At 47.3% G+C, this 19851-nt stretch overlaps 1 protein-coding gene across 3 annotated transcripts in view; it reads left to right on the forward strand.

The window, feature by feature from the left end:
* The window catches only part of Prkcb (protein kinase C beta), a 300299-nt gene that overhangs the window by 123764 nt on the left and 156684 nt on the right, over window positions 1-19851 (forward strand). For all 3 annotated transcript variants that reach the window (XM_048332191.1, XM_048332190.1, XM_048332192.1), the window contains exon 3: window positions 13470-13552. In XM_048332191.1, the coding sequence (XP_048188148.1) occupies window positions 13470-13552 (83 nt within the window). The remainder of the gene's footprint in view (window positions 1-13469; window positions 13553-19851) is intronic.

A 19851-nucleotide genomic window follows, 5' to 3' on the forward strand; every position in this document is an offset into this window, starting at 1 on the left:
GCATTCTGGTGGGGGAAGGGTGGGATGAGCAGAGGTGGACAGGAGCCAGCTGAGGACGTGGGGCCCGCTGAGGGTGGCTGGCTCCCAGATAGGCTGCCTGTGAAGGTGTAAGGAGAACTTTCGAGTGTTCAAGCTCGAGGTCCTTCAGGTGTACAGAGTGGTCAGAAAACAGAATTCTGTTTTGGGTCAGTTGTGAGGCTTGAATTTAGGGCCTGGGCACTGTCCCTGAGCTTCTATTCACTCAAGGCTAGCGCTCTACCACTTTGAGTCACAGTGTCACTTTTGGCTTTTTTGCTGGTTAATTGGAGACCTCCCTGGCCAGGCTGGTTTTGAACTGTGATCCTCAGATCTCAGCCTCCTGAGTAGCTAGGATGACAGGCGTGAACCACCAGCGCCCAGCAGGACAGGTGTTTTTGAGTTGTCTCAGGCTCCTTTGCAAGCAATAGATGTGGAAGACAGTTCATGAATGAGTCAGCCCAGCTGTTTCTCACCCCTGGGTCTCTCAGCCTGAGAATCAAATTTCAGAGAGCAAGACACCAGAGGGCTGGTGTCGGAAGAGCAGAGTCTATGCCAGGGGAGACCGAGGCACGGGCTGGATCGTGCACTGTGGAGGATGGATGGCCTCCTTTGGGAAAGTCAACCTTCCATTTACCAGGAGTGGGAGGACGTGGAGCGGGCAAGACCAAGAGGCTTCTGTCTTCAACAAAGTGTTCTGAAATACCTGTTGGGTAATGTTTCATTTGCAGTATTTACCAAGTCGTCCACCTTCCAGCCATGCCTCTGTCTCATCTGCCTGCAGAGTAAGATCTATTCATTTTGATTTTTGAGTGAGGGGCCTGAGTTTATCTCTGGACTTCAAATGACAGAGTCCTGAGGGCCACATTTAGTGGCTTCATAGTCCTGCAGGCCTATGGTGGATGCCACTGGCTGTCCTGTCAGGAAGTGAAATGGCCTTGGCAGCCTCTCTTTCACTGCCAGCAAGGGTAGGAAGCTAGGAGTGGCAGGTGGCAGGGGTCATGGCTGCTTCAGTGAGCTCATGAGAAAGACACTTCTTAGTGGTGCTTACTAAAAGGAGGCCCAGGCACTTCCTCTCACCTGAGCAAGCTTCTAGACACAGACACCTGCATGCAGCAAGGAGAGGATGCAACACGGTACCCCAGCTTTCCTCAATTTATCTACAGGGATGAATCTGCTTGAATGTTCTAAATACCACATTCTTAAATAGAATAGAAAAGGCTGACTGGGCACTGGAGGCTCATACCTGCAATCCTAGCTACTCAGAAGGCTGAGATCTGAGGATCCAGGTTTGAAGCCAGCCCAGGGAAGGAAAGTCCATGAGACTCTTATCTCCAATAAACTACTCAGAAAAGGCAGGAAGTAGTGCTGTGGCTCAAGTGGTAGAACATTAACCTTGAACACAAAGAATCTCAGGGACAGTGCCCAGGCTCTGAGTTCAAGCCCCAGGACCAGCAAAGAAAAAAGTTGCTTTGATAGGAACATACAATGTGCAGGAGCAAATAAGAACCTGCATTGCATTGCTCACCTTTCAGCTTTTCATTTTTGGTTTAGTGGACTCCTGTGGACACAAGAGACAAAAAGAATCCCACCCCCAACCCTTAGTTAGTTTAGGATAAAAGGAATGCATTGCTTATACAGAAGAGAGGCACAAGGTCTTCAGATCTGGTTAGATCTAGGCATTCACGTGTGGCCATCCGACACCTCTTGGCCTTGCTTTTGTCATTCTCAGGAAAAAAAAACCACAACTTTTTTATTGGTGATGGTCAGCAGAGCAGGTGCAGCCTTTCCTTAGTGATGCAGCAGCTCTACAAAGAACCTTCTTGCCCAAATCCCAGCCAAAGTGTGGATGCTGGTCCTCACTGGGTAGCCTGAGTCACCATCAAGAGTGGTCATCATGAGTACACCCTGGGGGACCCGGGTCCTATGTCCAGCCTTGAGCCAGAGGCTGAGGATGGCCTTGGCATATGCATCAGAGAGGAGGGGTTCCCTGAAGGAGAAGTTCCACCATGAATGACAGGCAGCAGAACCAGGAGATGGGTCAGGTCTAGGTGCACCAGGTCCAGATATGGCCGGCTGCAACTCCTTAGGCCGTGGCATTCTTTTCTGCTTCCCCATCCTCAGGGATGAGCCCAAATCAAGAGACCATCGGGGCAAGCAGGGACTCTTGGTATGACCTTGAATGACCTTGAGCTGCTCAGGGGCCCTGTTCCTCCAGGATGGTTACAGCCATGGGTGGCCGTGTGGGGAGGGGCCAGCTTTCTTTTTGTGGGCTTCGTCATTCCTGGAGCCTACTCTTTGCCCCTTGTTGGCCCAACTTCCCTATATTGCTTTAGTTTAGTAGATGTGGTAATACGGTGAATATACACGTTCCGTTCTTGCAGTTGCTGACCCTGGCAAGCACATTGCTTTGGTTCTGGGTTGTCCCTCCTTAGTGCCTGGCTGTGGATAAGCAGAGGAAGTTTGTGGACTTTCCTTTTTCTCTTGCAGAGGGAAATAATCCCAGGCGCTTTAGGAATTCCTTGTGAGGCTGCCCCATCCTGCTTTGTGGCTGAGAAGATGCAGCTGAGGATACAGAATGGGGTGGAGGGTGGGGTGCCGTTCTGCAGTGAGATGAGCAGGTTGGGAAAGGTGCTTTCTAGGGGGAAGCAGGTGGTGGAGTCTTGCGCAGAGAAGCACCCCCCCCCCCCAGCTTTTCGAGTGAATGTGGATTACACAGGAGCTTTCCAAATGTTCCAGTGTCTCTCCCTGCCTTTCCACCAGACCCATGGATCCGCAGCTCTGTGGTGAGGACTTGGTTGTTTCTGTGCTGATCCTGAGGCTTGGACTCCGGACCTGGGCCCTGTCCCTGAGATTCCTCCCTCCCTCCCTCCCTCCCTTCCTTCCTTCCTTCCTTCCTTCCTTCCTTCCTTCCTTCCTTCCTTCCTTCCTTCCTTCCTTCCTTCCTTCCTTCCTCCCTTCCTTCCTTCCTTCCTTCCTTCCTTCCTTTCTTTCTTCCTTCCTTCCCCTTTCTTTCATCAGTCATGGGGCTTGAGCTCAAGGCCTCTTGGTGCTGTCCCTGAGCTTTTTCATTCAAGGCTAGAACTCTACCACTTAAGCCACAGCTCCACTTCTAGCTTTTTGCTGATTAATTGGAAATAAGAGTCTCACAGACGTTCCTGACCAATCTGGCTTCAAACCCTGATCCTCAGATCTCAGCTTTGTTTCTTTCTTTTTTTTTTTCTTCTTCTTCTTAAATTTTTGCCAGTCCTGGGGCTTGACCTCAGGGCCTGAGCGCTGTCCCTGAGCTTCTTTTGCTCAAGGCCAGTGCTCTATCACTTGAGCCACAGCCCCACTTCCAGCCTTTTCTGTGTATGTGGTACTGAGGAACTGAACTTCATGCATGCTAGGCAAGCACTCTATCAGTAAGCCACATTCCCAGCCTGGTCTCAGCCTTCTGAGTAGCTAGGATTACAGGTGTAGAGCCAATATTGCTCAGCTGGGACCTATATACTTTTAATAAAAGTTCCCCACCTGGGCCTAGTGGTAGAGTGCGTGCCTCATAAAATTTCCCCACCTGGCTGGGGTGTACAGCCAGCCTGAGATCCAGGAATGGCAAAGGATATCATATTGGTAAAACAGAGAACGGGGGGGGGGGGGGGGGAATGAACAGGAAATAAGAATGCCTCCATTCATATATGGCTGTTCTTGGTTTTTCTTGGGGATTAGTTCCAAAATCTCCCTTCCTAAAATCAGCAGATGCTCATGTCCCTTATGTAAAATAGCACAGATTTGCATGCAACCTACACGTATCCTGCTATGTCCTTCAAATCACCTCTAGACCATTTATACCTAAGGGAATTTAATACCGTGCAAATAGTCATTTGGGGAATAATGACGAGGAAAGTGTCTGGGTTTGTTCAGTACAGGTGCATAGATACACAAATACATCTATAGCTACATCTACATCTGTATCTATTCCAAATACCTTCCCCTCCTTGGCTGGCAAAGTCCTCAGTGTGGAGTCCTTGGGTAGAGAAGGTCAGACAGACTCACACGCATGTGCTCCAAGTGCATGCTGCACTCTTGTAAAAAGAAATTCTCTTGTCTACTGCCAGGGAGCCAAGCAGGGCTACGAGTGATCCTCCGAGCCCACCTAGGATGTATGAGGTGGGGTCACTGCCCATAGAATCACATACATCCTCCGGCTGCCATGACCTCGGCTGGAAGACTTCTGAGAGTGGAAGTGACCAAACCAGTCAGTCCATCCATCCATCCATTCAGATGTTTTAAATTAAGAATTTGCTACAAGCCCAGTACATGTGAGGCACATGAACCTAATCTAATCTCCAGTTAACCAACAAAAAAATCAGAAGTAGAGCTGTGGCTCAAGTGGTAGAGCGCAAGCCTTGAGTGAAAAAGCTAAAAGGACAGCCCCCAGGCCCTGAGTACAAGTCCAATGCACGCGCGTGCGCGTGCACACACACGGACAAAAATAAATCATACTGGTTTCTGAGTGTAAGTGGCTCAACCTTTAATTGTAGCTACGCAGCAGGCCAAAATCTGGAGGATCATGGTTCGAAGTCAGCTAGGGCAGAAAAGTCTTCTAGATTCCATCTCCAAAATAACCAGCAAAAAGCTGGGCTAGAGGCATGGCTCAAGTAGTAGAGCTCCCACAGAGCAAGCAAGCCAGTCAAACTCAAGACCTTGGGGTTGGGGATTTAGCTCAGTGGAAGAGTGCTTGCCTAGCAAGGGCAAGGCCCTGGGACTGGTTCTCAGCTTCAGGAGAAAAGAAAAGACCTTGAGGTTCAAACCCCAGTACTTCCAAAAAGACAAAAATAAAAAAATCATACTGTGGATCAGTGAACCCAGAGCCACAGTTGACTGGAACCTGGAGTCCCACCGAAGGGCCGCATTCTCCGGTTGAGCCCAGGCACCCATGTATCCCAGGCTCCCTCTCTTGGGGCAGTCTTGCCTTGTGGGCCTGTGGGTTTGTGACATCTACGTCAGGTGGGCTGACTGTCAGTACTCCCATAGAGAACATTGAGCATGCAGTGCTGTGGAGAAGACACCATGTGAATTCCAGTCTGGCCTTCTGTCTGCTGATGGCAGAACTGAGCTCTCCCAACTTCTTCCTAGAGACCCTCGGTCATGGGCTGTTGGCACCGATGTCAGTGGGGCAGAGCTGGACAATGCAAAAGGTATAAGATGCCCTGTGATGAAGGACAGTCTGGGTCAAGTTTAACATGTGTGCAGTGGAGGGATGCTGGGCAGTCGCATTTGAACTTAGTCCTTAGGCGATGGTGAGAGAAATGGCTTGATCAGCACCATCCAATATGGTAGGCTCTAGCTGTATGGGACTAATGAACTGATACCAGTTGCTGGCGGCTCATACCTCTCATCCTAGGGACTCCAGAGGCTGAGATCTGAGGATCATGGTTCACAGCCAGTCTAGGCAAGAAAGTCTGTGAGACTCATCTCCAATGAACCACCAAAAATCTGGAAGTGGAGTTGTGGCTCAAAGTGGTAGAGTGCTACCCTTGAGCAAAAGAGCTCAGAGACAGCACCTAGGCCCGGAGTTCAAGCTCTATGATGACAAAAAAAGAAAGAAAGAAAGAAAGAAAAGAAATAACAATAATGGATTTTAGATTTAATTGTATGAACTTAGACTTCTATAGCCCCATGTAGTTATAGTCCATGAGTTACCATGTTGGACAGCACAGCACAGAATTAGATAAGCAGCAGCCCGTGAATGAATATGTTGGAGCCAGAAAACGATGCCAAATCTGGGCTTCAAAGGATGGATTTTCTAGAATTATGTTAATAGGCTACCTGAGGTGGGAGGAAGCAGGCAAGAATAATATTGGCAGTCTGTGACATCTATTAGGCACTTGCTGTGTGCGCACACTGAGCTAAGATAAGCCTATTGACGAGAGAAGCATATCATGGTCTATATTTTACACGCTGGGAGGTTGAGACACGGCAAGATCAATGAGCACATTCAAGGTCACATGGCTAATAGTAGTGGGTACCCAGTCTGGGTAGAGCCTGTCATGAAAACCCACTCCATTGTGCAAGGAAGTAAGCGAGCCTCCCCAGAGAGCGTCCCTGTGCACTCACACATGACACCTCATTTAGATTTCTTAACAAGGAGGGGACATCGCCTGTCTGATCTCCTTGATGACCGTGGAAACTTGGGCTCCTGAAGATGAGCTGCAGAGGCAGATGGATCCATCTCTGGGGAGGGTATGGAAGGCTTCTCGACAGAACTCTGCCTCCGAATCAGTGAGGGCGGCTGAGGTGGCGTCAGGGGGGAATGTGAGGGAGGCTACCATGCGAAAGATGTTGCGAAGGCAGAATCTGTGGGATTTCGCAAATGACTGAGTGGCAGGGGTGAGGAAGGTGGGGGAGGATGTCTTCTGGAACAGGGAGATGAATGACAAACACGAAGGTACCGCTGGTGAATGTGGGCCCTGGAGGAAGTCATCTCTAGCTCACCACACAAGCCTGGACGCCCACCTGCTGGATGACCTTGGGCAGATGACCTCTCTCTGAGCATAGGCATCCCTGTTGGTGGGATGCTGCTCATAATCCCTTCCCCACAGGGCTGTGAGGCTCATGTTAATCACCTGTGAAAGCCATTTGCCATTTCAAGGGGCCTGGCCAGGTGATCCCTCTCCTTAATGCCAGCAAGGCCAGATGTCAAGGGGGATTTGTGCTTTTAATCATTGAGATGGTTCCTAAAGGCACTTCAGGGAGCCCTCACTTCACCTAGGGGTCTAGGCAGAGTTGAATAATAATTCTGTGGGGTAGCTTTGACTCTCTCCAGCTGCAGCAAAGCAAAATCAGCATGCTAGCGCTCTAGCTTGGTGTTCCAGCTCAGTGTTCCAGGTCAGTTCTTCAGGTCAGTGTTCCAGATTGCTATTCCAGGTCAGTGATCCACCTCCATGTGCTACCTTAGTGCTCCAGCTCAGTGCTCCTGGTCAGTTAGTTCTTTAGGTAGGTGCTCTAGCTTAGTGCTCTAGGTTAGTACTCCAACTTAGTGCTCCAAGTTAGTGTTCTAGGCTGGTGCTCTAGCTCAGTGCTCCCTCTCTCAGGAACTGGAATGCCTTTTCCCATTTGACCTTCACAACATCCTTGTGAGGGTAGGTAGACACCAGGTGAAGCTCAGAGAGGTGTAGCAACTGGATACTCAGCCTTCAGGTAAACTAAGGCTTCAAACTAGGGTCCAGCTCCTTTCAGAAACCTGGCCAGTCCTTCTTGTGGCGATCATGAGCATCTCCGTGGAGAACCTGAGGTGGTGCAGGCCTCCCATGGAGGAGGGGAGGTGAGGGGAGAGAGAGAGAGAGAACGCGAGAGGGAGAGGGAGAGCGAGAGTGAGAGAGAGCAAGAGAGAGAGAGAGTGAGCGATAGAGAGCGCGCAGAAAGCGAGGAGAGCCCTCTTGTTTCTCCTTCATGGCAGTGCTGGAGTGTCTGTGTTGAGCTGATGCAACATTAGGGCAAAGGTTGCTCTTCAGAGTTGCCACTTTCCCACCACCAACCCCAGCGAGTACTGGGGAGGAGAGGAAGATCAATGCCAAAGAGAGAAAAGAAATCTGGCCACTTGATAGAAATTTCTGGAATGCAAGCAGTGCTTGTGTGGAGGTAAGGGGTGGGAGTCTGAAGTGGGCTGGGGGCTCAGTGTGATCCCGAGGGGTGTGGTGGACAGGCCACCTGGGAGTTAGCGTTGGGCTCTGGGCTCTGTTCCTTCCTTGCCTTTCCTGGTATCTACAGGCCACCCGCACCCCTCGCGCATGTCTCTTGTAGCCAGCAAACTCTGCAGCCTCAGCTCCCATGACATCACATTCTCTGCCTCTGCCCCACCTGTCCTGTCTTAGGAGACCTGAATGAATGGTTACCTGGAGCCCACCCCCATTAGCTAACAAAAGCCCCCATCTCAGGGCCCTCCGCTCACTCACATCTGCAAAGTCTATGTGTGGCGCTGAGATGTCACATAGTCACCTGCTCCAAGGACTAGAGGCAATGTCGTGATGTCACATAGTCACCTGTTCCAAGGAAAAGAGGCAGCGGTGTTATTCTGCCTGGGACATCAGCAGTTCACACCTGTCAGCCTAGCTACTCAGTAGGCTGAGATTTGAGGATCGAAGTTCAATGTCAGCCCAGGCAGGAAAGTCCTTTGATATTCTTATCTCCTATTAACCACCAAGAAGCCGGAAGTGGAGCTGGGCCTCCAGTGGTAGAGCAGTAGCCTTGAGGAAAAAAGCTAAAGTGCAGTGCCTAGCCCCTAAGTTGGAGCCCCGAGTCCTAGTACTGGAAGAAAGAAGGGAGGAGGAAGAAGAAGAGAGGAGGAGAAGGAGGAGGAGGGAGGCCTAGAGATGATGATGAAGAAGAAGAAGAAAAAGAGGAAGGAGGAGGAGGAATAAGAAAGACGATAAAAAGGTAGAGGAGGAGGAGGAGGGAGAGAGGCCTAGAGGTGCTTGGAACCTGGTACTTGTTTTCCAGTCTCAGCTGGAGCTAAGTGGCAATTTACTCTTTTAACGAGGGTGTGTTGTCCAGATTGCTGACATTTTCATTTTTCAGCTGGCCCCTAGGCACTGGAGTGGACACCCCCCATTGTGTAGTGCTAATAAAGCCGGCTTATGGACCGGGCTCAGAGCCTCAGGGCTCCAGGTTTTCAAACCCTGGAGAGCAAGGAGTAATTAAATAAATGGTGAAGCTTCATGAGATCTTGCCTCTTATCGGGTACCTGTGTGAAAACGGAATCTCGCGATCCCTCCGCCCCCCACCCCCCACCAGCAGCGCCCTGAAGTGTTGCCTCTTCTTTCAGAAAAGCTAAATCTTACCCAGATTTTGCCAAACAGAAACGAGGGGGTGTTTATTTGTATCACAAAAGGGTTTAGTTTGTTTCTTAAAATAGCCAGCCCAACTCCTTTTTTTCTTTCTTTTTTTTTTTTTTTTAAATAAAAGACTGCTTTAGTTAATGGGGAATTTGATTTGCACAACTTATCAGAAACATGCTGTGTGGAAAGGGAGCCCAGCAGCTCCCAGTCTCTGCCCAGCGGCTCTGTAGGCTGTGCTGGGGGAAAAGCCAGGTCGTTTGTATGTATCAATTTATCCAGGTGGGCGTGGATTACTTACTTCTGTGGCTATAGGAAGGCTGCCCAAAGAGACTCAGCTACATCTGCCATGGAAGGGGGAAGGGGTGTCTCTTTTTTCTTTTTCTGTGTCTGATGATAGTCATTCACTAAAGAATTGCAGATTCTAGAAAACTAGAGGTGACTTTCCCTCACCCAAGTGGATAAGGATCAACAAGGTCATAACTGCGTTTTGGACATTTTGAAGAAAGGTTCTGGAATAAAGCAACTCCTTGAAAACGTGTGTGTGTGTGTGTGTGTGTGTGTGTGTGTGTGTGTGTGTGTGTGTGTGTGTGTGTGTGTAGAGGGGCTTTCCTAAATAGTTCTTAGCTTAAAAAATTTAAACTACGATAATAGACCACTGAAAAGCCTAGCTGGGCCTAATGGCTCATGCCTGTAATCCTAGCTACTCAGAAGACTGAGATCTGGGGATTGTGGTTCAAAACCAGCCTGGGAAGACAACTCTGAGAGACTCTTCAGTTAACTAGCAAAAAGCAGGAAGTAGAGGTATGGCTCAAGTGGTAGAGTGTCAGCTTTGGATGAAAAACCCAAGCAAGAACTTAAGTCCCCAAGTTCAAGCCCCAATCGGTACAAACACAACCTTGTGTTTGAAGCTAGTGACAACTGGGAAGGAGCAGATCATGTGATCATCAATTCATTTTGATTGTTCTGGAAGTTCTTGAGGCAGAAATATAAGGAAAAGCGGGGCGGGAAGAGACAAATCTATGAGAAAGGAGAAAATGATTATGATCTGTGATAATAGGATTCTCTAGCCAGAAATCTCAAAGCAGTTGAAAACCCACAAAATTATTATGAGTTTAAAAATACTTTACAACACAGAAAGCCTGAAATCCGATTGCTTTCTTATTTGTAAACAGTGACCGGTTGGAAAACAAAAATGGAAAAAAAAATGTCAAATTCACAGTAGGCATAAAAATAGAGTCCCTCAGATGACACGAAATGACGAATGTGTAGAAGCAGTGTGGGGAAAATTGAGGACTGTGGGAGATATAAAATAAGATTATATATTTAAAACAAGGTAACGATCAGTTTCCAGTAGAATGATTTCTTATTGTCCCAGTGCCCATGATCCTGAATTTAACTTCCAAATAATCACACCAGTTCAAAGCCCTAATTCCCCACCCCCCCCACCCCAGCCCCACCCAAGGACAGGAATTGACTAAAATATAGTCCAACAAAAACTCCATTGGTATTTAACAAAAAACCAACTTGATATGCTGCTTTTAAAAGTTTGCTTAGAAGAATAAACATACAATGATCGCCAAGAAAATGTTGGAATTGGGGATAATGAGGGAGGCCTTGCCCTGCCAAGATATAACATATTATAAAGCGACTATAATTAAAACCTTTCTATTGCCATACTCCAAGGCACATCATGGAAACCAAACAGAAGGCCCAGAGACAAACTCTACTGTATATAATTATTGAACATATAATAAAGTTGGCACTTGAAATCTGTAGGAAGGGCTGAATCATTCAATCAAGGATGCTGAGACAATTAGTTACCTTTTTGACAAGAAAGGGAGGCAAATCAGGTTCCATTTTACATCAGAGTTCAAGAAATTCCAAATGGTTTAAAAAGATTAAGGTGGAAATGATGCTATAAAACAGTAAAAAAATACACACAAAAATTCTGAGTAATATTTCTATGATCTTGTGATATGAAGAAGTCATACACCTTTTGAGGTATAGTCGGCTTAAGTTGTCTTTGTCTAGATTGCCTAATTATGGCTTGAAAGTGATACATGATATTTCTATTCATGCACACGTGCGTGTGTGTGTGTGGGTGGGTGTGTACACGTGCACGTGCCAATACTGGGGCTTGAACTCAAGCCCTGGGCATTGTCTCTTAGATTTTTTTCACTCAAAGCTCTGGCACTCTGCCATTTGAGCCACAGCTCCATTTCTGGCTTTTTGCTCATTTATTGGAGATAAGAGTCTCTCGGAATTTCCTGCCCAGGCTGGCTTCAAACATTTGATCCTCAGATCTCAGGCTCCTAAGTAGCTAGGGTTACAGGTGTGAGTCACTGGTGCCGGCTTCTACATGCAGCTTTTTAGTAGCTTGTCTCCAGACGGTTCTGAGACTCAGCACATGGCAAGTTTGTAGCCTTCCTCCACCCTCACTTGCTCATGACTTAGATTCTGCCTCTCAGTTTCCTTCTCACTTTCTGTGTTTCACTGTGTTTGATTATGGGACATCAAACTCATATAAAAGCAGGCAAATTAGTATAATGACTCCTTATGTGCCCATCACCTAGATCTTTTATTTTTTTTCATCCATCATCCTCTGGGCATTCCAAATGATTCTGTACTGAATTATTTTATCCCTAAAGCCTCTAAGATGCATCCACAAAGATAATCTATTTAAATGCCTATATTAGCACACCAAATATGATTACCGCACCAAAATAGTTAATTCTCTTAACATCAATAATCCCCTAGTATTATCAAATATTAAGTGCAAATGTTTACTTTCTTGATTACACATATATATGTTTAAACTACTAGTTTATTCAAATAAGATTTCCAACAGTTCTGCATATTACGTTTATATTTCTTTCTTAAATTTCCTTCCTTCCTTCCTTCCTTCCTTCCTTCCTTCCTTCCTTCCTTCCTTCCTTCCTTCCTTCCTTCCTTCCTTCCTTCCTTCCTTTTCTCTCCCTCAGTTCTTTCTTTGTGTGGGTTCTGGGGCTTGAACTCAGGGCCTGGGCGCTGTCCCTGAGCAATTTTGCTCAAGGTTAGAGCTCTGTCACTTGAACCACACCTCTACTTCCAGCTTTTTGGTGGTTAATTGGAAATAAGAGTCTCATCAACTTTGTTGCCTAGCTTTGAACTATGACCTTTGGATCTCAGCCTCCTGAGTAGCTTGAGATTTCAGGTGGGAGCCACTGGTGCCCAGTGATATGTATCTTTAATTCCTTTGAATGTAGGTTTCTCCTCTAAATTATCCTCTTCTGTTGCTTATTTGTTGAAGGAAACAAATCATATGGGTTGCTTCTGCAGTTTCCCATATTTTGGGGCTTAGGGTGAAGGAGTGCAATGATTGCCTGCCTGTGTCATTAAATACGTCCTGTCATTTGTATTTTTTTAAAATCAGTTTGTAGCTGTATCCAGGGACTTTCCCTGATTGGATTGTGTTTATGCTAAGCAAGAGGTGTCTTTGTGATGTTAGGGGATATTAGCAATCTGTCTGCCTGGATGACTTGCTCTGCAAGGATTTGCTCTGGCTCCTGTTCTGTTTTCACTTCCTGGACCAGTAGTTCAGACAGAAGCTGAACTTCCATGAACATGGTGCCTGTCCCAAAGGAGCAGAATGTCCGGAGGTTGTGGTGAAGATTGGGACAGCCAATGTGTAAAAGAAAATTGGAACACAACATTCGTTTTTATTTTGCAGACGTACTCTGACTGCACCTTCCTTCATGCCAGACGTGGATGAAACTCACAGGAATTTTGTCTGGTTTTATTTTCTGATGCATGTGCGTGTGTGTGCGTGTGCACATGAGCGTGCGTGTGTGTATGCGTGTGAGTACTGGCATTAGGCTGCAGGGCCTTGAACTTGCAAGGCAAGCATGCTGAGTGCTTGAGCTGCACTTCCTGCTCTTCGGGTCTGCATTTTTAACATATTTCGTTGCAAGTTACGAACATAGCATTAGTGGTCCTCCAACTAAATGGGTGGGTCGAGGTGAGGGATGGTGCTCCCCTGTCTTTGCCATCATGGGCATCTCTGTAGGCAATAGGCTAGGGTTTAAAGGTTCTTGTATCTCTTCTGTGTTGTGCCCCTAAACCCCAGCCAGCCGCTTGCTCTGCTGCTTGATTTATGAAGCACCATTCTATTTGCAAGTAGAATGCTTAATGGGTGGTCAGGAGCCCCAGTCACCTTTGGAAGGGTCGGCGCCTGTGTGAGACGCAGCGGGGGGCACCCACAAAGGACAGGGTGCACAAGTTGTGAAGTTAAGGTGTGCACAGGCGCCCGAGACACACCTGCTGTGAAGCCTGATTTATTGATCTCGTCTTCTTTTTCTCTTCCCCATCCCTTCTTCCTCTCCTCCCACTTCCTCTCCCTCTTTCTCTTCCCCGCTTCTCCTTCCCCATCTTCCTTTCCCCCTTCCTCCCTCTCTTCTCTTTCTCCTTCCCCCCTCCTTCTCTTTCTCCTCTTCCTTTCCCCCCTCCTCTACTCCCTGGTCCTCCCCTACCTCTTCCCCCTCCTCATTCCCTTCCTCCTCCTCCTTCCCTTCCCTCTTCTCCCTCTTCTTTCCCTTCCCCCTCTCCTGCTTCTTTCTATCCTCTCCCCTCCCCTTTTCCTTATTTTCTCTTTTGCAGTCTGCTGCTTTGTGGTGCACAAGCGGTGCCATGAGTTCGTTACCTTCTCCTGCCCGGGCGCGGACAAGGGCCCCGCCTCTGATGTAAGTAATGGGCAGCAGCCATTGGTATCTCCACCCCCCTTCCCCCCCCCAAAAAAAAAAAATGGCCGAGGCTGCATCCTTCTGGGTCCTGGAGTCTGGCCTCCCTGGGGGGGATACATTCCAAAGGACTTACCATGAGGTGTTCAGAGCTATGGGCTTACCCCCATTGCAGCTGCCATAAAAAGGGAGTTTGGGTGGCAGTTGGCAAAATATGTGTGTGTGTGTGTGTGTGTGTGTGTGTGTGTGTGTGTGTTGCTGAGGAATGAACTCAGGGCCTCACACTTGCTAGACCACCTCTACTACTTGAGTCATGTCCCCCCGTCTTTTTTTTTTTTTTTTTCCCCTGTCTGGGGCTTGCACTCTGGGCCTGCACATTGTCCCTGGGCCTCTTTGTGTCCAAGGCTAGTGCTCTCCCACTTGAGCCACAGCACCACTTCTGACTTTTGCTGACGAGTTTATTAGAGATAAGAGTCTCATGGACTTTCCTGCCTGGCTGGCTTTGAACTGTAGTCAGCCTCCTGACTAGATAGGATGACAGGCATGAGCCACCAGTGCCTGGCTGCCCAAGTCCTTTTTTGTTTTAGGTCCTTTTTTGTTTGTGCAGATAAGGTCTCCCATGTTTTCCTAGGTTGGCCTTGAACTGTGGTTGTGCTACCATTACCTCCCAAGTAGCTGGGATTGCAGGCATGTACCACCACACTTGGCCTTACAATGCATTTTATAGCCCTTGGTTGCGGAGGTCTTATTGGGCCCAGGAATTAGAAGAAGATGAGTTTATTTTGCTACTGTGTTTCCCAAAGTACGACTACTGTGAGGGGAACAAGAGGTGCTTACAGGTAAAACTTTAAAAAGCGGGTGGGGTGGAGAGTCTCATGCTTGCTTTAATGTGGATTGGAAAAAAATGCATTCAGTAATCCTTTTACATTTAGGATAGTGTTATAAAATTTTCTACCTAAGGAAAAGCATTTAGGTGAAATAAAAGATAAATTGAGTCAGGAAAAATTAGGCCAATGACAAGAGGGGTGATATAGGACTATAGCAATAGTTTTGGTGTCAGTTTTGTCAATTGGTGCATTTTGGTATATTTTGTCAATTCCCTATACAGCTGCCATCCACAGCCCCATCTTCTTTCCTTCCACAAGAGGCCATCCTTCATGCTAAAAGCTGAGATTGCCTAGTACTTGTTTTTCCACACTTTTTTTTAAAAAAAAATGGAAATAGAGCTCACTTTGGGTGGGGCTGGAGCACAGGAAGAAGACTTGTGTGGTAGGGTCAGATTGGGTGACATGGAGTTTACGGTTGTCCAGAGCTGGAAAGCTTTAGGTCTGGTTTCTTCATTGTACAAATTTTTTAAAATTAAATTTTATTGACAAGATGATGTACAGAGGGGGTACAGTTATATAATAAGGTAGTGAGTACATTTCTTGTCATATTTGTTACACCCGCCCTCATTTTTCTTTCCCTTCCCTAGTTCAGGTAAGCATATATACAGTATCCAGTGTACCAAAATCATATACAGTAACCACATGGGGTACAGCAAAGGAAATGCACCTAGTACATTAAACATAATTACAACAATAAGATCCTCCTGTTTCCTTCTCTTAGAGTTAATTTTGCTTAGCCTCATCTTATATAATCATATGTACATAGCTGTTGAGCTGTTATGATCCTCTGATAGGTCTATCCTAGACCTTTTTATGTTTATTTAGTAATTGTTTGGTTTTAGATACATAATGTAATGTCGTTGACCCAAACATGTGGAAATAGCATTTGAGAAGAAGTTTGTTATTTTACAGACATGATCTCTACTGTTTTCTCCCCCACCCCAACAATCATATATCAAGGAGACCATGCGCCTTTGTTCTCTGTGTTCTAGGCTTGTCTTGCTCAACATTATTTGTTCAAGATCTGACCATTTCCCTGCGAATGCCATTATTTTATCATTTCTAATTGCTATGTAGTATTCCATTGTGTAAAGGTACCACATTTTTTGGATCCATTTATCTGTAGTGGGGCATCTGGGTTGTTTCCATATTTTGTCTATTGTGAGTTGTGCAGTGATAAACATGGATGTGCAGGTGTCTTCATGGTATCCTGGATCCTGATATTCAGGATAGATGCCTAGGAGTGGTATGGCTGGGTCATAGGGTATGTCTATGCTAAGTTTTTTGAGGAACCTCCATACTGTTCTCCAGAGTGGTTGTACTAGTTTTTATTCCCATAAACAGTGGAGAAGGGTTCCTCTTTCTCCACATCCCCTCCAGCATTTGTTGTTCGGAGTATAGGCCACTCTAACTGGAGTGAGGTGGTGTCTCAGGGTTGTTTTTATTTGCATTTCCTTTACTGCCTGTTTCCACTCTCTTGTCCCTAGTGGGGCATTGCTCTATCCCTTCCTTTGTCCTTTTGGGCACTTCTTTCTTTCTTTCTCCTCCCTCCCTCCCTCCCTCCCTCCCTCCCTCCCTCCCTCCCTCCCTCCCTCCCTCCCTTTCTTCCTTCCTTCCTTTTTTCTCTCTTTCTCTTTCTTTCTTTTCATTACGGGGCTTGAACTCAGAGCCTGGGTGCTGTCCCTGAGTTCTTGTGCTCAAGGCTAGTGCTCTACTACTTGGAGCCACAGCTCCACTTCTCATTTTCTGGTGATTAATTGGAGATCCGAGTCTCATGGATTTTCCTACCTGCTGGCTTTGAACCTGGAGCTGTAGATCTCAGCCTCTTGAGTAGCTAGGATACAGGCGTGAACCACCAGTGCCCCGTCTTCTGGGCACTTTTGTGAAAATAGGATGTGATGCTGAGAGTTGTAGCAGCTCTTTTGGGTCAAGGAAGGAGACACAGTTGACATACAGAGCATGCTAAAGTCTCAGAGTCGAAGGAAGCTGGGCCACCTGTGACACTGCTCAGCCATCTCTGAGCCTTCTTGGCTCCAGTCTCCACAGCTGAGATGGGAAGCTCTGCTTGGTCAGGCACTGGTGGCTCACGCCTGTCACCCTAGCTATTCAGGAGGCTGAGAGCTGAGGATCAGGATTCAAAGCCAGCCTGGGCAGAAAAGTTTGAGAGACTCTTATCTCCAGTTAAGCACTGAAAAATCCAGAAGTGGCTGTGGCTCAAGTGGTAGAGCACTAGGAAACCTTGGGCCCTGAGTTCAAGCCTCAGGTCTGGCACCCAGATTTAAAAACAAACAACAACAACCAAAAAACCCTCTTATTGGTCAAGTTTAACTATTTGGTGAATTCTTTTACATGCAGCAGAACCTGTCTCTCTTAACAGGACTTCCAGTGACAGTGGCCCACTGTCCCTTGTCATCCTATGTGTTTTCATTTCTGCTTGGCTTCACCTTCTCAATTTCCCGGCTTGGCTTTGTCTCTATAATTGGTCCTGTAGCCCACTTAGAATTGCCAGCTGACCTCAGCTCGCAATGGGTAGGAGCAATGGATAAGATGGGTAGGAGCCCAGCAACTACATTCTGTGGCTGAGTTACTTCCACTCCCACTAGCTTCTTATAAGTGGTCCCCGGGAAGTTTCACTGCAGGGGACTTCCGGTGGTGGTGGTATGTGTGTGTGTGTGTGTGGGGGGGGGGGTAACTGCCTGTCTGTTGCCATGGCAACAGGATCTTGTTGCTGCCAAAGCCTTAGCTTTGTTTAGAAAATGTGCTACTTGAGGTCAAGTATGGCAGTAGTTCAAGCAATGCAGGCAAAGCCTTTACAGCAGGGGGGAGTGTGTGCGTGTGGGGGTCTGTTTGCCCAGAACATTCCAAGTTCCCTGCAGCTCCATGCTGCAGCTCTAACATGTTCATGCAGACAAGTAGCAATCAAAGGCCTGGTATTTCCCAAGTCTGTCTCTCTTTCTCTCTCTGTTGCGTAAGACAGCACAATTCAAACCAGAGTACAGTATTTTTTAAAACTATTTTAAACTTTTTTTATACTTATTTCATTGCTCTGGTACCCAGGGCCTCCTGCATGCTAGGCAAGCACTCTACCACCAAGCCACATTCCCAGCCCCAGGGAAAGGGAAGTTTGAGGTCCAGAGATGGATAAGCCCCAGGGCAGATCTGGCTTCCACACCATGTGGAGCCCAGTGGATTCCCTGCAGGCATCTCTTAGTATTTTTTGCATGACCTGTGGTTAAGACCAATGGAAAATGTAACAGCCCAATCCACTTACTCCTGGCTCAGATGATTTAGGAATGAATTCCAGAGTTGTCTAACTGGTAGAGAGCCACCATCTGCTCAGGTACTCGTGTAAGGGAAAGCAAATTCAGAATGAGCAAGGGAAGAAGGAAGCCATAAGTAACAGCTATGACCTTGTGACCATCTATAGAAATGAAGACTCTATTAGGTGTCATATGTAATTGCATCTGTTATGAATGTATCTTATGTATATATACATACATTAAACCAACATGTGTGTTCTTAGTTTTTTTTAATATCGTGTAACAAAAGATGGATTGACTTTATATCAGTATTTAAATCATGTTAATTTTGCACCTTAGTATTAAAGTTCTAGGATTTCAGGAGAAGAGTGATTTAGGGAGCATTCAAGGACTGTAACCTTCTTATCTGGAGAATCAATTCATGTGTTTTATTTGTTAAAGGACTATTTGTATCATAGCCAGTGGAATTATGAACTTTCTGTGTGTGTGTGTGTGCTTGCGTGCATGCTGGTCCTGGGGCTTAGGGCTTGGGTGCTGTCCCTTAGTGTTTTTGCTCAAGGCTAACGTTCTACCACTTGAACCATGCTCTGCTTCCAGCTTTTTGGTGGTTCATTGGAGATCAGATTCTCACAGACTTTCCTAGCTGGGCTGGCTTTGAACCACCACCCTCAGATCTCAGCTTTTAGAGTAGCTAGGACTACAGGCATGAGTTATCAGCACCCAGGTGAAATTTTTGACAACAGGCCTGAGGGCGGAGGAATAAAAGTGTTTTTTTTTTAAGAAGTGGGAAATCGAAGACACAGAGTGTGCAAGAAGCAGCTCCAGCATCTAGGGCAGGGCAAACAAAAGCTTGGAGGAGAGGCTTTAGGAACCCACAGATAGCCTCCTGGAAAAGTGGTGCTCGGCTGGTGTGAGGACCTCTGTTTTCCAAGGAGATGGTGATGGTGATGATGATGATGATGGCGGCAGTGGATGGCAATGACAACAGAGTAAGATCACGGAAGGAGCAGAAAGCAAGGACGGACGAGAGTCTGAGCGGGTGGGTAGTTCTCCTGTGGGCCACCTGGCAGTCCCACCTGCGCATGTGCAGGCTCCTTAGGAGGTGTGAGCCCCTCTCTATATGAATGGAAGAGAGCTGCCATTCATGGCTATGGTCGTGGGGAGATGGGGAAGCGTGCCCCGTGGCCCCAGTGTGTTGGCCTTGGCCGCCTGCCTGCCTGCCAGGATCCTCTCGTGGCATTCTGTTCCAGGAAGGACTTTGGCACCAAGGGTGATGAATCGGTCCAGACTCCTGCACACTGGCTGGCTGGGCTCATCGCCCTTTCTCTGGGCTCGTGGTTGGAGGCACACCTGCGTGCCCGCCTGGCCAGGCTGTCTCCTGGCTGCTCTGGCCGCTCATGCAGGTCTGGAGGGCAGCCTTGCCTCCTGCGTGACCTTGGGGAACAGCAGGCTGGGGGCGGGGGCAGAATGGACAATTCCATCCACGCAGTAAAAGGAACATGCTGGGCTCCATCTTCCGTGTTCTGTTAGTCCAAGCCTGTCCAAAAAGGGCATATCCTGGATTTTTATTTATTTATTTTTTTGGTCACTATCCCTGAGCTTTTTCACTCAAGGCTAGCACTCTACCATTTTGAGCCACAGTGCCACGTTGAGTTTTCTGGTGGTTAATTGAAGGCAAGAATCTCATGGACTTTCCTGCCTGGGCTGGCTTTGAACCGTGATCCTCAGATCTCAGTCTCCTGAGTAGCTAGGATGACAGACATGAGCCACCAGGGTACCCAGCTTCATATCCTGGATTGAAATCAAGCTATAACTAGAGCTTTGTAGCTAGGTCCATATTGTGCTATATGGACCGGCCTTTGTCCACCAAGGGCTGTCCCTGTGAACGTAGCTACTGACTCAACTACTCCATGTGACCAAGAATAGACAATGTGTATGGATGGCACTCACCATTGGAGAGTCTGGAAAGATGGCGGAGTTCATGGATGATACTTCTTGTCTTGATTGGAGATGCTCGTTCTTCTGTATCTTCCATCTCTTTGAAAAGATCAAGCTTCTGAATTGCTGTCACATTCCATATGGACATTGTGGGCTGTAACCTGGCACTTAGAACTCGGACCATAGGCCCAGACTCCCAAGAGATGGCAGAACAAGC

The sequence above is a fragment of the Perognathus longimembris genome, chromosome 23 (assembly GCF_023159225.1).
Source record: "Perognathus longimembris pacificus isolate PPM17 chromosome 23, ASM2315922v1, whole genome shotgun sequence".
Classification (NCBI taxonomy): Eukaryota; Metazoa; Chordata; class Mammalia; order Rodentia; family Heteromyidae; genus Perognathus; species Perognathus longimembris.